This window comes from Leopardus geoffroyi, chromosome C2 (assembly GCF_018350155.1).
Source record: "Leopardus geoffroyi isolate Oge1 chromosome C2, O.geoffroyi_Oge1_pat1.0, whole genome shotgun sequence".
NCBI classification, from domain to species: Eukaryota; Metazoa; Chordata; class Mammalia; order Carnivora; family Felidae; genus Leopardus; species Leopardus geoffroyi.
Genome location: NC_059333.1, coordinates 82,496,942 through 82,514,451, shown reverse-complemented (window position 1 = coordinate 82,514,451; position 17,510 = coordinate 82,496,942). Strand labels below are relative to the sequence as shown.

General features: G+C 45.2%; 1 protein-coding gene and 1 long non-coding RNA gene across 9 annotated transcripts in view; one reads left to right on the top strand and one right to left on the bottom strand.

Moving 5' to 3' along the window:
• The window catches only part of VPS8 (VPS8 subunit of CORVET complex), a 250,706-nt gene extending 246,984 nt beyond the window's left edge, over positions 1-3,722 (top strand). For 5 of the 8 annotated variants that reach the window (XM_045502714.1, XM_045502712.1, XM_045502716.1 and 2 more), the window contains 2 exons: positions 83-163; positions 3,015-3,722. In XM_045502714.1, the coding sequence (XP_045358670.1) occupies positions 83-163; positions 3,015-3,164 (231 nt within the window). In that variant the 3' untranslated portion in view covers positions 3,165-3,722. Of the gene's footprint in view, positions 1-82; positions 164-1,335; positions 1,471-3,014 lie in introns of all 8 variants that reach the window. The other 3 variants (XR_006718470.1, XR_006718469.1, XR_006718471.1) reach the window with 2 other exon arrangements.
• Positions 3,284-17,300, bottom strand: LOC123611154. The gene is made up of 3 exons (XR_006718472.1): positions 17,199-17,300; positions 13,805-14,219; positions 3,284-5,086 (listed from the first exon to the last, which is right to left on the bottom strand). It is a non-coding gene; the product is annotated as an uncharacterized LOC123611154 (long non-coding RNA).
• Positions 17,301-17,510: the final 210 nt, after the last annotated feature.

Genomic DNA, 17,510 nt, shown 5'->3' with positions numbered 1-17,510 from the left:
GAAGACCGTATTCTGTTTCAGCATTGGCCACGTGCAGAGGCCGCCCATGGGTTTTGTTCACCTTATCTTTTCTAATTTACAGGCAGCCTCAGAACCTGTTCTGGACCCACAGCAAATCCAAGCGTTTGATCAACTTTGCCGTCTCTACCGAGGAAGTTCCCGGGTAATGTTTATGTAGTGGTTTAGATTTGTATTTCCCTATTTATAGATACTGTTTGGGAAATGCAGTGTCCTCAGGTCCTCCTGCTGCCTCTTCAGTTTGGAACCCTGGTTAAGGCCATGTGGAGCCCCAGCCCCGGGGAGCATTCTGGATTTAGCAGAGGATACAGAGGCAGTGGGAACTGCAGTGGAGACTAGGAAGATTGGTCTTCATTCCAAAGGCCCTGGGCTCAAACTCTGAGTACCTGTCTAGAACTGTAGAAGAGAACAGACTGGAAGAGCTGCTAGCAGTCATGCCCCAGCATCCGTCTGGGTGCCCCACAGGCCCGTCCCAGGTGTGCTCAGTAACTTTCTCAGCCTGTCCTTCCTTGCCTACTGCCTATCTCCAGGTGGCCTGTCCAGTCACCCAGAGCAGAAACCCCACAACAGCCCTTTCCCCCAGAGATCGGGTAGGCATCTTTTTTTTTCCTCCTCTGTATTTCTTCCCTTCCCCTCCCCTCCAAACTGTCACTCACAGAGGCCGCTGCAGACCTTCTGTCCTTGCTCCATGCTGCTGTCTGGATGCTCACTCCAGACCCCAATGTCTTGTTACCCTCTTGTTTAAACACTTTCCTGGACCTCTGTAACCTGAAGGTGGAGTCCAGACTACCACCTTCTCCACTCCCCAAGTCATACCTAAATTCCTGTCCCGCCAGATTTGTCCTCTGAGCTTATCCTGAGCTTGCACAGACTGTGTGTCTGCTTCTAGGCCTGGACTCCCTTCTCCCACCCTGTTCTTATGCAGATGCCTGCTGGGTGGCTTGGTAGCCCAGAGGAAAACTTGTGTTCGTTCTTTGAGAGTTGGTTTTTATCCCAGGGGACTTCTCCAGGGGTCTCCTGAATGTGGTCCAGCAGCTTTATTGAACTGGCATCACCTGTGTCCCTTCTCAGCCTCAGCCAAGCTCTGCCCCAGGAGTTGGTTTTCTGGGCCTTCTCAGCAAGGTCCATGGCTTCAAACTGTTGAGCCATTTTTCAGGACTCCTTGATTCCAGATCACAAAGTTACAGAAGTAGAACACAGAAATGTCTTCTCTTAGGAAATAGAAAATATCTTTGTGGTTGATCTTTCTACCTCACAGTGTCTGAATGTGAAAGAACGTTGAGTTTATGTAACATCTGTCGCCCGTTCTGTTCCCAGCACTGTACAGAATTGTTCTTGCGGAGAACTTCACAGGCCGATGGGCAGCTGAGAGGGTTGTAGAGGATAAGAAGTGGCACGAGATGGGACTCGAGCAGAGCGAGGGACATCTCTCTGCAACCTGCTTGACCAGCAGTGCATACACTTGAGCAAGTGTACCTCCTGTGTGTCCTTAGCTGAGTGACTTGGAGCTTCTGAGCCAGTGCTGTGAATTGGGCCCCACACGTGTCACTGGATTGCTTTAGATGAATTGGCACTTTGAACTTAGAGGTCCTTTGGGTGTCTCTCCAGTTACCATAATCCTGGTAGTAAGTTTTCAACAAAAGTGACAAATGAGACAGGCGAGTCTTGTGCCATTAGTGTTTGGATGGAGAGAGAACCCCTTGCCAGGATCAGAGAACAGCTGCTGGGTCAGCCAGAAGACCGGGTTCCTGGTGGGGTAGGTGAGTAGGGAGCAGGTGATAGACGAGTTACCTCTAGGGAAGGCACAACTGTCTGTGGCTCAGCTGAGCAGAACTTGCCACATGGACCTGAGTTTGAATCCCACACACCATTTGCCACTCACCACAGAGTAACTTGGGGCAAGTTAATTTAACTCTTGGGGCTCTGGGTTTTTTACCCAGAGGGTTGTGGAAGATTAGAAATAGTACACATGTGGGGGCGCCTAGGTGGCTCAGTTGGTTAATTCTTCATTCTTGCTCAGGTCATGATCTCATGGTTTGTGGGATCGAGCCCCATGTTGGGCTCTGCCCTGTGTAGAGCCTGCTCGAGAGTCTTTCTCTTCCCCTCCACCACTCACGCACATGCTCGCTGTCTCTCAAAATACCGTATTTTTTAATGTTTATATAAGTTTTTAAAAAATAGTACATGTGTAAAGGACCTAGCACAGTGCCTGGCACCTAGAAGGCACTCATTACAGTTACCTTGGACTATCAGAAGTACCTGTGGACTTTGGGTCCAGAGCCTGACAGACTTTGATGGCTCACTCCTCACAGCTGCCCTGTCCAGGTGAAGGACTTTGGGTGTAAAATTTGTCTCTTCTGTGACCATGAGGGCCAGGCTCTCTGCTCCCTACTTTTGCAGAAAGCCTTTGAGGTAAAAGGGATGGCCCTCGGAGTGACAGTCTGGCTTCCCAGTGGGTTGGTATTAACCTTACCTAATCTTTCGGAACAGAGCCACTAACAGAGGGTTTTGCTGGTGTCATTGGTGGAAGCAGGACTCTAAGAGGACAAGTAGAGTCCCTGAATTTAAAGTGGCAGCTGGACACTTGGAGCTATCCAGGTTGCAAAGGAGAGGTCAGAGGCAGAGTGTGGAACAAGCTCTGCTGAGAACCTCAGCTCAGGGCGTGTGTGCAGAGGGGGCGGCAGGGTCCTTCCTGTGCTAGCCAGGGTGGGAGTGCTCAGAGCAAGGGAGGTTCGGAATGAGACGTCCCCAGTGCAGTCTCATCATTATTAAAGGAGGAAATTTGGGCCCTGAAAGTGAAATGAACTTGCCCGAAGTCACATTACTCGTTTGTGAGATGCAGCCCTGGGGTCTATACCCTGCAGCACAGTGCTGTCCCTTGTGTATTCGAGGCCAAGGAACTGAGGACCCTCCACTCTGTTCCACACCCCCTGCCAAACCCACCCACATTGTCTTCCCCTACTCACCTTGGTTGATGTGTGTCCCCTCCTTTGCAGCTGGCCCTCCTTACAGAACTCTCCCAGAATCGCAGCAGCGACAGCTACAGGCCGTTCAGTGGCTCCCAGAGTGGCCCTGCTTTCAACAGCATCTTCCAGAATGAGAACTTCCAGCTGCACCTCATTCCCCCACCTGTGACTGAGGACTGAGGCCTGGCACTGAAGACCAGAGACCATCCTAATGCAGCCAGGGAGGGACCCCCTCTCTAACTGGCTTGGCCCCTCCGTCTGCCCCCTTCTGAGCAGAGGTTCCGAGGGGGACATCTAAGCCTGGGCCTTTCTTCCTGCCCCTCATTCCCCAGGGAGACTCCCTGTCTCTTCCAAGATGCATCAGGTCACCAGACCAGTTGATTTTGTTTTGTTAAGCAAAGGAATGTCCCATACTTTCGTCCAGCTTTTTAAGAAAGTACGCTTTGCCAGTTGGGACGTTTTCCAGTTTCCCTGAAGCTTAGAGAATAGGTGGGACTCAGGCAGATGGCATTCAGGAGTCTGTCCTGCCTCATCCCCTCTAGCTGCTGGGTAACCTGGAGGGACTTCAACTTCTGTTGCTGTTGGAAAAAGAGAACAGTGGTTGCCAGGCCACAGGATAACTGGAACCTGCACTGTGGGGGGAGGTGGGGGCATCTCCCTTTTGATGCATATATGGCAAAACCCATTTGAGTGTAAGATTTGCCCTTTCTGACAATAAATGCCTCTGTGTTTAAGTTCTGCAGGCCTTCTGACTGGCTGTCTAGCTCTCAGTCTAAGTCACAAAGGACATCAGAACCCTTGTTGCCACAATTGGTTTTATTAATTCAAGGTCAGGGACCCTGATTGTGGCAACCCTACCTTTATTCACATGATCAGCTCCATCACAGGCTCCATTCAGAGTGGCCCAGCCACCCAAGTGCTCCTATGGCAGCGAGTAGGTGAGCCAGAGCAGTATTTTTCCATTCCTTGGCCCTGGGACTCTGGACATCCTTGAACCAACAGCCACAGGAGGTCACAGCTGCAGAGACCAGGTTTCCACCTCACAGGTCGAGGTGCTCCTTTCATCTGTTCACTCAGGGATCAACACTGGCTTACACTAACCAAGCCCACAGGAAATAGATACATAAACTAGAAGCAAATATGTTGACTTGGAATAGAAAATCGATCCTGCCATGTGCTGTGATCCTGAGCAGATCACTTCTCTAAGCTTCGACTTTAACAAAGCCATTGTGAAGACTGAATGAGACAATCCATGTTAACATTTAGCACTGTGTGGGCACATGGCAGATGCCCCCAAAATGTGAGTTTAGCTTTCATTATGGAACTCCTCCCAAGACCTGGCTGCACAGGCAGCTAGCTGCCTCGTGATGGGGATGTGAAAGGAGGTCAAATTGGGGGAGGTGGTTGAGCATTAAGTGATCACCAATGGGATGCTGGTTACAGTTACAGGACATAGTCTCAACCCTATTTTACAGATAAAAAAGCTGAGACCCACACGATAAATAATTGTTCTTAACCAAGGCAACACACTCAAGAAATGGCAGAACAGAGTTGGTCTCAAGATGGCAGTGTAACAAGACCCTGAATTCACCTCCTTCCACAGACCAACAAATCTACCACTACATATGGAATAATGCCCTCTGAAAGGAACCTGAAAATTGGATGACCAAAGCCTCCACGACAAAGGCTGAAAGGGTAACATCAGGATGGGAAGGAGGAGACACAGAGATGTGGACTTGCCAGGGGGGAAAACACATCAGCCATGGGGAAGCACAACTAGGAGGGATCTCAAAGGTATGGAACTTTTCCCTGAGGAGTGATGGATTTGAGCTCTACATCAGGCACCCCAAACCTTAGATCCTCCACAGGAGAGATGAGCTCCCAAAACACCAGGTTTTGAAAACTCAATGAGGATTATGTTCAGGAAAAGTATAAAACTGTAGAGAATGGAAAACCCACTCTTAAAGGGCTGAGTTGCAGACTCACTGTACCCAGAGACCAGTGCAAAAACACCATTTTAAAAAGCAGACCATAAGTAAAGGAGATCCATTTACTAACCTTAAAGCATCCGTCACAGCAGCGGGAAACAGCAGAAACTCCCCCTGGGGACGGAGACACTGGTATGAGCCACTTCTACAACCTCAGTCTACCTCAATAATACCAGTACTCGTGGGCCATTTTGGAATTCTCCCTCTAATCTGCTAGCCCCAGAAAGGGTATACTCCACTGACAGCTCCACCCAACACACCCCAGTAGTCCTAGATACACCATACAGATGGGCCAGGGGCCAGCCCTGCCTACCAATGCACCACAGTCACAGCCCACCACAATAGAAGGGAGCACACAGCTCACATAGAGGACACCCTTAGGCACCTGGCCTGGTGACAAAAGGAAATTGCCCTTCTGGGTCCCACAGGACATCTCCTACATAAGGCCACTCCTTCAAGACTGAGAGAGGTCACTGACCTACCTATAAATAGAAACACACACAGACAAAATGGGGACAGAAGAATATCTCCAAACAAAAGAACAAGACAAAACCTCAGGAAAAAAAGGGAAACAGAGATACACAAACTACTTCATAAAGAGTTCCAAGGAATGGTCATAAAGATGCTCACCAAACTCAGGAGAAGAACAGATGAACGCAGTGTGAACTTCAACAAGGAGAATATATAAGTACCAAACAGAAGTTATAACAACTAAAAAATACACTAGAGGGGTTCCAAAGCAGACTGGATGAAGTAGAATAGATCAGGTGAGCTGGAGGAGGAGCTATGGAACTCACCCAGACAAAGTAGCAAATGAAAAAAGCATTAAGAAAAATGAAGATACCTTAACAGACATCAAGCAGAATAACAATCACATTATATAGATCCCAGGGGAAGACAGAAAGGGCCAGAAAAATAATTTGAAGAAATCCTGGCTGAAAACTTCTCTGGGAAAGGAATCAGACATCCAAGTCCATGATAAACACAAAGAGATCCACACCAACACACATTATAATTAAAATGGTAGAAATTAAGAATAAAGACAAAATCAGGAGCAGGAGAAAAACAACTTATTACATATAAGGAAAACTCCATAAAGCTATCAGATTTTTCAGCAGAAACTTTACAGACCAGGAGGAAATGGCATGACATATTCAAAGTGCAGAAAGGAAAAAACTTCCAACCAAGAATCCTCTGCCCAGCAAGATTATTCCAAATTGGAGGGATTAACAGCTTTCCAGATAAGTAAAAGCTAAAGGAGTTCATCGCCACTAAACCAGCCCTACAATAAATGTTTTAAAGGGACTTCGTTAAACTGAGAAGAAATGGCACCAATAAAGTATAGGAAAGTAAAAATCTCACTGGAAAAATAACAAAGCCAGTGAATCAATCACTTGTAAAGCCAGCATGAAGGTTAAAAGACCAAAGTAGTAAAATTAAGGGAGGTGGCCCAAGATGGCAGCATAGAAAGACCCTAAACTCATCTCTTCCCACTGACACACATATAATAGAGCAGTTCCTCCTAAGGAAGAAGTGAGAGCTGATTGAACAGTCTCTGCCCAACAAACAATAGAGGGACCACACAGAGAACAGGAGACACGATACCATGAGAACCCCAACCTCAAAGCAGCAACCTGCAATAGGGAGAGATGTCACTTGGGCCCAGTCCAGATTCATCTACCCTGAGGCACAGTGAAAAACAGGTTAAACTATGAGCAAAGGAAATCCGTTTACTAACCTTAGGGCATCCACCAAACTGGCAGGGAACTGCTGGAACTCTCCAGGATAAGAGGCACGGTGAATGCCATTTTTTACACTCTTCCTCCACCTTGACAGCACAAGCAGGAGCAGGGACCAGGTGCTTAAGCCAGCCTGTCAGGGCTGCCCCAGTGGACCCTGAACCCTTGGCCCACACCAGCTCCAACCATCCCCCCAAGATAGCTCTGGCACAGTGCACTCTGGGACTCCTCCCTCCACCCTCAGCACATACCGAACCCAGTCATCCCACCAGCCAGACAGCCCCAGTTCAGCGCATCTGAGGATTCCCCTCAGCCCATGCCTGCTGTCTTGCAAGGGCAGCTCTGACATGGTGTGCCCCAGGATGCCTCTGGCCTGTGCCCATCTCACCAGGGTGGCCCTGGCATGATTCACCCCAGGACCCCCAGCTTGCTCCGGCTCCAGCCATCCTGCCAGGGCAGCTCTAGGCAGGGTACCCAGGGACTACCCACAAGATGGCCTTGACAAAGCACACCCTAGATCCCCCAGTCCATGCCACTCTGGCATCAATGTGGCCCTAGCACAGTGCATCCAGGACTCCCTGGCCTATGCCCACTCTAGCTTCAACCACCATACCAAGTGAGTGCCCTGGGACACCGCACCCACCCCAAACCCAGCCCACTTGCTTAGCTCCAACCAGCCAGCCAAAGCTTCCAGTCACAGTCTACACAGGATATGGTCCTGTACAGGGCCACTCCTTCAAGACCAGGACAGGTAGCTATTCCACCTAATTTATAGAAACAAACACAAAATAAAACTAAAATAAGGAGACAGTGAAGTATGTTCCAAACAAGATAAATATCCCAGGGGGAAAAAAAAAAACCCTAAAGAAATGGAAGTAATTTATCTGATAAAGAGCTCAAAGTAATAGTCATAAAAATGCTCACTGAAATTGGGAGAAGAATAGAGGAACACAATGAAAACTTCAACAAAGAAAATGTAAGACATAACCAATCAGAGCTGAAGAATATAATAATTAAAATGAAAAATACACTACATGGAATCAGCAGCAGATAAGATGATGCAGAAGAATGGATCAGCAATCTTGAAGACAGAATAGTGGAAATCACCAGAACAGGAAAAAGAAAAAAGAATTTTGTAAAAACAATATTTAAGGAACCTCTAGGAAAATATCAAGTATACTAACATTCACATGATAGAGGTCCCAGAAAGAGAAAAGAGAGAGAAGGGGGGCAGAAAACTTATTTGAAGAAATAATGACTAAAAACTTCACTAACATGGCAAAAGAAATGGACATTCAGGTACAGGAAGCAGAAAATTCCAAATAAGATGAACCCAAAGAGAGCCACATGAAGACATAATTAACGTTGCAAAAGTTAAAGAGACAACCCTAAAAGCAGCAAGGGAAAAAAAAAAAAAAAAAAAGTCACATACAAAGGAAATCCCATAAGACTATCAGCTGATTTTTCAGAAATTTTGCAGGCCCAAAGGGACTGAAAGGATGTATTTAAAGCACTGGGAGTATTCCAACCAAGAATACTCAGCAAGATATCATTTAGAATAGAAGGTTCCCAGACAAGCAAAAAACCTAAAGGAGTTAATCACTTAACCAACCTTCCAAGAAATGTTAAAGGGTCTTTAAGTGGAGGGCGCCTGGGTGGCTCAGTCGGTTAAGCATCTGACTTCAGCTCAGGTCATGATCTCGCGGCCTGTGAGTTCGAGCCCCACATCAGGCTCTGGGCTGACAGCTCAGAGCCTGGAGCCTATTTCAGATGCTGTGTCTCCCTCTCTCTGACCCTCCCCTGTTCATGCTCTGTCTCTGTCTCAAAAATAAACGCTAAAGAACAGTTTAAGTGGAAAAGAAAAAGCTATAACCAGAAATAAAACATAAGAAAAATTATCACTGGTAAAGGCAAACACATGATAAAGGCAGTGGATCAGTCACTTACAAAGTTAGTATGAAGGTCAAATGACAAAAATAATAAAATCAACTGTACCTATGATAAGTAGTTAAGAGATACACAAAATAAAAGTAACATAGGACATAGGAAACAAAACTGGGGGTGCCTGAGTGGCTTAGTTAAGCATCCAACTTCAGCTCAGGTCATGATCTCACAGTTCGTGAATTCGAGTCCCACATCGGGCTTCATGCTCAGCATGGATTTCTCTCTCTACCTCTGTCTCTGCGCCTCCCCCACCAAATAAATTTTTTAAAAAACTGGAGAAGGGCAGTAAAAGTGTAGTGCTTTTAGAATGTGTTCAAATTTAAGCAACTATCAGTTTAAAATAGACTGCTCTGTGTTTCTTTGTGTCAATATATATGAACCCCATGGTAACTACAACCAAAAACCTGCAATAGATACACAAAAAAGAAAGAGAAGGGAGAAAGGGAAGGGAAGGGAGGAAGGAAGACATCAAACTGCAAGGGAAGAGACCAAGAAAAGAAGGAACAGGGAGAATCTACCCAAACAGCCAGAAAACAATAAAATGGCAATACGTTTATACTTACCAATAATTACATTCAATGTCAGTGGACTACGTTCACCAGTCAAAAAATATAGGGTGGCTGAATAGATTTTTTTAATGTTTATTTATTTTTGAGAAGGGAGAGGGACAGAAAGAGAGGGAGACAGAACCCAAAGCAGGCTCCAGGCTCTGAGCTCTCAGCACAGAGCCCGACGCGGGGCTCAAATCCATGAACTGCAAGATCATGACCTGAACCCAAACCAAGAGACAGAGGCTTAACCAACTGAGTCAGTCAGGTGCCCCGTGAACAGATTTTTTTAAAAGCAAGAACTATCTATACGGTGTCTACAAAAGTCTCTCTTCAGATCTAAAGACATGCACAGACTGAAAGTGGAGCAATAGAAGAATTCCATGAAAATGGAAATGAAAAGAAAGCTGGAGTAACTATACTCATCAGACAAAATAGACTTTAAAACAAAGACTCATAGAGTGAAAAGGCATTACATAAAGGGGTCAATCCAGCAAGAAGATGTAACATTTGTAAATGTATATACACACAACATAGGAGCATAAAAGTATATACAGCAAATATTAACAGATCTAAAGAGATTAATTGAAAGCAATACAGTAATAGTAAGAGACTTTAATACCCTCCTTTCATCAATGGATAGATCATCCAAACAAAAAATCAATTAGAAAACATTGGCCTTAAAAAACACATTAGGCCAGATGGATTTACTAGGTATATACAGAACATTCCATCCAAAAACAGATGTAATATACATGGAACATCCTCCAGGACAGTCGTGTGTTGGGCCACAAAACAAGTCTCAATAAATTCAAGAAAATTTAAATCACATCAAGCACCTTTTCTGATCATAATGGTATGAAATTAGAAATTACAAGAAGAAAATGGGGAAAACCACGAAAAAGTGGAAATTAAATAACATGCTACTAAGCATCCAATGGGTCATCAAAGAAATCAAAGGAGAAATAAAAAATTACCTAGAGACAAATGGAAACTGAAACAGAACATACCAAAATTTATTGCATGCAGCAAAAGCAGTTCTAAGAGGGGAGTTCATAGCTATATAGGCCTACCTCAAAAAACAAGAAAAATCTCAATTTAACTTCACACCTAAGGAGTGAAAGAAAGGTAATAATAAAGATCAGAATGGAAATAAATGAAATAAAGACTAAAAGGACAATAGAAAAGATCAATGAAATTAAGAGCTGGTTCTTTGAAAAGATAAAATCCTTAGCTAGACAGCACAAGAAAAAAGAGAGGACTCAAATAAATAAAATCAACAATGAAGAAGAAGTAGGCTCCTGGGTGGCTCAGTCGGTTAAGTGTCCGACTCTTGGCTTCAGCTTAGGTCATGATCTCATGGTTTGTGGGTTTAAGGCCTGCTTCAGGCTCCATGTTGCTAGTGTGGAGCCTGCCTGAGATTCTCTCTCTCTCCCTCTCATTCTTCTCTCTCTGCCCCTTCCCAGCTCACACATGCTCTCACTCTCTCAAAATAAATGAATAAACTTTAAAAATAGACTGAGAGAGAAGTTGTAATTGATACCACAGAAATACAAAGGATCGTAAGAGACTACTATGAATAATTATATGCCAACAAACTTGACAACATAGAGGAAATGGATAAATTCCTAGAAATATACATTCTTCTAAGGTTGAATTATGAAGAAACAGAAAATGTGAATAGTCCAACTACTAGTAAGCAGATTGAAAGAGTAATCAGAAACCTCGCAATAAAAATAAAAGTCAGGGATTGGATGGTTTCACTGGCAAATTCTACCAAACACTCAAAGATTTACTACCTATTCTTCTCCAACTATTTCAAAAAACTGAAGAGGAATGAAAGATTCCAAACGCATTTTATGAGGCCAGCATTACCCTGATACCAAAACCTGATAAGGACACCACAAAAAAAGAAAATTGCAGGCCAATATCTTTGATGAACACAGATGCAAAAATTCCTAACAAAATATTAGCAGATAAAATCCAACAGTATATCAAAAGGATCATACACCACGGTCAAGTAAGATTTATTCCTGGTATACCATCCAAGGATGGTTCAGTGTCTGCAAATCAATCAACATATGTCACGTTAACAAAATGAAAGATAAAAATAATACGTTCATCTCTATAGATACAGAAAAAACACTCGACAAAATGCAACATCCAATTATGGTTTAAAAAAAATCTCTCAATAGGGGCACCTGGGTGTCTCAGTTTGTTAAGTGTCTGACTTCAGCTCAGGTCATGATCTCATGGTTCGTCAGTAGGAGTCCTGCGTCAGGCTCTGCACTCAGCACTGAGCCTTCTTTGGTTCCTGTGTCTCCCTCTCTCTGACCCTGCCTTGCTCACACACACACTCTCTCTCAAAAATAAATAATAAAACATTTTTTTTTAAATCTGTCAACAAAGTGGGTATCAAGTACCCAAGTGGGTACCTCAACATAATAAGTCACATATGACAATCTTACAACCTAATATCACACTCAATGGTGAAAAGCTGAAAGCTTTCCTTTAAGAACAGGAACAAGATAAGTGTGCCCACTCTTACCATTTTTATTCAACATAGTATTGGAAGTCAAATACTTCAAGTCCAATCCAAAGTACCTTGGAAGCAGTTAGGCAAAAAGAAGTTAGGACAAAAGCAGTTAAGCCAAGGCAGTTAGGCAAAAAGAAGAAAAAACAAGCATCCAAACAGAAAGGAAGAGGTAAAACTGCCAGTATTTGCAGATGACATGATGCTCTATGTGGAATACCCTAAGGACTCTACCAAAACAAACAAACAAACAAACTGCTAGAACTGATAAATGAATTCAGTGAAGTTATAGGATACAAAATCAACATACAGAAATCTGTGGCATTTCTACACACTAACAACAAAACATAGAAATTAAGAAAACATTCCCAGTTATAACTGCATCTAAAAGAATGAAATACCCAGAAATAAACTGAGGAGGTGAAAGACCTGTACATTGAAAACTGTTAAGACACGGATGAAAGAAACTGAAGAAGACACTAGTGGAAAGGTATTCTATGCTCATGAATTGGAAGAATTAATACTGTTAAAATGTCCATACTACCCAAAGGAATCTACAGATTCAAAATACCAATGGAATATTCCACAGAACTAGAACAAATAATTCTAAAATGTGCATGGAACCACAAAAGATCCCCAAAAGCCACAGCAATCTTGAGAAAAAAATAACAGAGCCAGAGATTCTGTACTCTCTGATGTCATACCACAAAACTAGAATAATCAAAATAGTATGGTTTTGGTACAAAAACAGACACACTCTGTCAGTGCACAGAGTCCGCTTTGGATCCTTTCTCTCTCTTTCTCTGTCTCTGCCCTCCCCCCATTAGCTCTCTGTCTCTCAAAACTAAATAAATATTTTTTTAATGTAATATTAGCCATAAAAAAGAATGAGACCTGGCCATTTACAACAACATGGATGGACCTTGATATTCTTATTCACTTATGCTAAGTGAGATAGGTCAGACAGCAAAAGACAAATACTGTGTGATTTCACTCCTTTGTGGAATCTAAAAAAAAAAGCAAATGAACAAACAAGATAAAACAAAACAAACTCATAGATACAGAGAAAAGACTCGTGGTTACCAGCAGAGGGGAGGGGAGTTGGAGGGTGAGCAAAATGTGTGAAGGGGCCAGCTGTTTGGTGATGTGCGGTGATCACTCTGTAGTGCATACAGATGTTGAATTATAAAGCTGCACACATGAAACATATATATATATTTCAAGGAACAAATCAGGGATTTGAACTCAACTGTGATTCCAGAGCTAGTGATGCTCCCTGCCCAAATTACCTATCAGAAGGTTTCTTGATGAGTCTAAAATTAAGGACAAAGGCACTTGATATTCTCAAAGCAAAATTTGGTGATTGCCCTTCTTCATTATATAGTCTAAAGAGCAAAAGCAGTTGGAATATCAGAACCTCTGTTCAAATCAGGGCCAGTAAACAGCAAATCACTCTTCTTTAGCCCCTGTCCTGTTCTATCAGTCCTTGGTTCTTCACCTTCTCATTCAAGTCACAGCACCAATGGATACATTACAGCATCTTTATATTCAGGTCATGCCTTCCTAAGAGTATACTCTGGATTGGATTTGAAGAGCCCTCTGGTCTCACCTCAGAGTAGATGAGAAACGGACTCTGAGTTCTGGGCAGCACTGGGGATGTGGCAGGCCTGAGCTGAGCCCCAATCCCTGCCATCTGGAAGCCACTGTCCCTGACCTCTCCCATGGCACTGAGCAGATGTTCTACCTTGCAGTAATGTCAGGTCCTGCTTCAAAGCAGTTCCTCGGGGGCAAAGATTTGTCTGGAAATCTTTCTAGACTCCAGTCAACAACAGCAGTGGTTCTGCTGACATCTCCATGGAGCTCACAGAGAGGAATGGAGGAACTCACAAGATCAAGGAGCAGACGAAGAGCAGACAGCTCTAAGTACCCCCACTCCAGCCCTTGTGCCGAGCCCCAGCTGCTTTGCTAGGTCCCATGCTCACCCCTTGGCTGTGACAGGCGGTAAAGGAAGGATCTAGGAGAGAAGGTTCCATAGACCCTTCAGCTACCATTTGGGGAGGGCAGGTACCTGGTCTAAACAGTCTCTTCTCATGCTGCTCCCTGTGGGAGAGGGAGAGATGATCCTCTGAAAGGACATTAAGGCCCGGATGGGAGAGGTTAGTGGATTCTCGTTGGCCAATAATACAGCAGTGTCCATCACAGTTTTCTTTCTTCCTTGTACCTGGTAAATGGTAAGTATTTGAATATTACTCTGGCCCACCTGAAAACGGTTACTTTCAACTCCCAGCTTCCACTGAATGCTCCCCTTCCCACCATACTTGCCCCTCGCTCTTGCCATCAGGGGGACAGGGTCTCACTCAGTTCTCCACAAGAGCCAGAATGGACTACTAGAAAGAGCCCTGGGCTGCCAATCAGGAGCCTGGGGTTGCAGGCACAGCCCCACCATGGGCCCACTTGTCAGCTGAGGAAGGCTGTTTGCTCTTCTGAAAAATAAAAATAAAAGCAATCTGCTCCATCTATAGCAAAGGTCCAAGTGATGGGTGGGAAGATGCTTTACAAGGATAACATTGCCAACTAGAACCTTCTGTGGTGAGGAGGAGGGAAGGCATTTGTGGAAGAGGAGAGCCAACAGGGGCCTCATCAATGATGAATGCTTTAGTGAATAAATAATTCAGAGCTTTGGGGATCCTTTTAGAAACAGTATGTTTCCACTTAGCTCTGCCCACTGAAAATGTTTTTCCAAAGGTGCATCTCCAGAATCACAAGCCTGTGATGTGCCCAAAGATGCAGGGCAGGCCTGTGTGTGTTGTCCTCTGGGCAGCCCACAGCCAACTCCAGGCCCTGGGGAGTCTGAGCACCCCTGAGCTCCCAAAGGGCAGCCCTGGCTCATCAGGTTACATCCCAGGGGTCCCTCTTTCTGCCACAAGCCTCCTTCACACGTTGATACTCTATGAAGCCTTCCACAACTCCGTGAGGAAAATGGCAGTTTGACTTACCTTTTGTCCACACCTGGATGGCTTCCTGCCTGTCTCCATCACTCCTGAGAGCAGAACTGTGTTCTGTACACTCCCATGTCTTCCATAGCACAGTGCTTAAAATGTAACATGTCACATTTTCTTTCAAGTCACTTTTTTATGGGCCAAAAACGTTCAGAAACCCTATGTGTACAGCTGGACTAATTCAGTGAACACACCTGTATAACCAGCACCCAGATCAAGCCAAAAGAAATGACCAGCACCACAGAGGTCCCCTGAATTCTCTGTTCATGTCCCCCAAGTTAACCACTATCCTGACTTCCATTGGCATAGTTTTGCTTATTTTGAACTTTATAAAAATACATTACGTACTCTTCTGGAAATGACTTCTTTCACTCCAGTTATGTTTGTGAGAATTGTTATTCATTCTCATTGCTGTAGTCTATTATATGAATCTACCATAATTTATCCATTCTGTTGTTCGTGGGCATTAGGATTATTTCCAGATATTACCATTCTTCTTCCTGTCTTTTGCTGAATATATGTACACACTTCTGTTGGGTATAAGTTTAGGAATGAGTTTTCAGGGTCAAAGGGTACAGCCTGCCTGCATGAACTAACGAATGTCTACAGCTTTGGGGGACCATGGGATAGTAAGACAGGAGATGTGCACACCATCCTTGCACAGTCCTTTCCTAAGCTTGGCTTTGATGCACAGGCCCTGACATCTACCTCCTGCCCCAACCAGGGGGTAGGTAGTTGGCTCAGGAGCCTGGCAGGATCTGCTTGTTAAGCTGCTGGTAGGGCTGGGCCTCGGCTTCACACTGGGGCACTTCCCTAACTGAATAGCCCAGTAGCCCCCATTCCTGCTTGACATCTGTTCCCTCAGAACTCTGTACCACATCCATCTCAAAGATCAGGATTTGTTCCTAATGGTCTGGGGAGCGTGCCATGCCCCAGTACCTCATGGTTTGCGAACCCAGCCTCTTCTCTCTAGAAGGACATTGTTAGGCCATCACCCTTCAACACTCCCACACTCACCCTCACTTCCACCTGAGACGGTGATTTCTCCCTTCACCCTCCCCTTTGCTGACCTCTCTGTGACCCCATACAGCCTTTCTGAATGGCTTTATCAGACATAACATGGGGCCCACGTTATTTCCTGTTTGACTCCAGGAACATAGTACAGCTCCAGGAATTCATAGCCTGACCCTTGGATACGTTGATTATGGGGTGAGAATAAATCCTTTGGGGTCGAACTGACACCTTTGGGACCCCCAGTAATCTAAAAGGATGTTCAGTGAATTCTAGTTGGACCCAATGATCTTACACTGCCCTCTCAATGACCTATCCAGAGATGCCCACTGTGTCTCCCACATTTATCTAAGGCCTTGGGTTCCTTGGGAAACCCAAATCCCTGGTGTCCTCTCCATACACTCAGTGCATCATTGTGGTCACCTCTCATTATTCAAGGCTTTGAGGTTGGACAGGCTGTGTAGATCCCTGTGAAAATCCCATCCTAGCCTCAGCGAGCACTCCCTACAGACACAGAGCAGTTTCCCACCCAGGGTCTTCCCAAAAGCTTCCCACCGTCTCAGGTGGAAGTGAGGGTGAGTGTGGGAGTGTGTGGCCTGTGTGGCCTCTTAGGCATTGTGGACATACTGCAATGGCATTTCCAGGTCCTTCTACAGATATGTGGATGTGTCTACATTTGCTCTGTGAATTTTGGCATCACAGTTCATACAGATTCTAAACTTGAAGGCAGAAACTTTGTCTACTGCATGGGGCCCTGTTTAAGCAGACATCAGATATTCGTCACTGGGAATCAGAGTCAGTGTCTACACAGTCCTCTGAAGCAAACTGGCCCCAAGAGGCAAATCCAAAACAGGTGGTGACTGAGGACATACAATATCTAAGAGAGCAGTTGGTATTAAAGGCCCCACCCTAACAGGGCTAGGAAGGGGAGAAGGCAGAAGCAGCTGATTAAAAAGTGCTACAATCTGAGGGCAATCCCCAACAGAGCTCTTAGATCCAGGACCACCCCTGAGCACACGTCAGTATCTGGGGTCCAAGGCCAGACCCAGGCCCAGGTCAAGCCAGAGTGACTTGGCAACAATGGCAACATCAGGCGATGCCCAGAGGGCTGAGCTGTGGCTCGCTGATGCCTCCACCTAGAGCCAGGGCTGGTCCAGACTGTGGTAGGCCTGGGCATGCAGTGAGGAAGAGACAGACAGATGAGGGAGAGCAGATGGAGTAGGCCTGAGGAGGGTTTGACTGCACAGGCTCAACAAATGAGGAAGTCACCCCAGTTGGATTTGGAATCTCAGCAGACATTTGGAGCTCTAACCCTGCCACTTACCAGCCATGTATGACTAACTTACCCACCTTTAGAGCTGACTTAACTATTGGTTGCTTCAGCCATAAACTCACAAAATTATCCTGTCCCTCTGACCACACAGAGTTACTGGGTGTGGCTGATAAGCTGACCTCTCGGGAAATGCTTGGTCACATCCCATTCTGATGTCGCAGTGCTTTGCTGATTCACGGTGCTGTGCGGTCATCATCTCACAATGACGCTCCAGATCTCTTTCTTGGGATAAATTATCTGGGGTCTTACACTAGATGATAAAGTGGGCTGAGGCTTCCCACCAAAGCCAAGCCTTCTGATCTGTCATCTCCAAATTCACACGCAGAGCTTCAGGCTGCGGACTGAGAAAGACAATGCGAAGCAAATCCTCTCCTCTTTCTCCAACCCACCAGTGCGAGAACTTTCCATCTATGGTTGGAGGGCTGGAATGG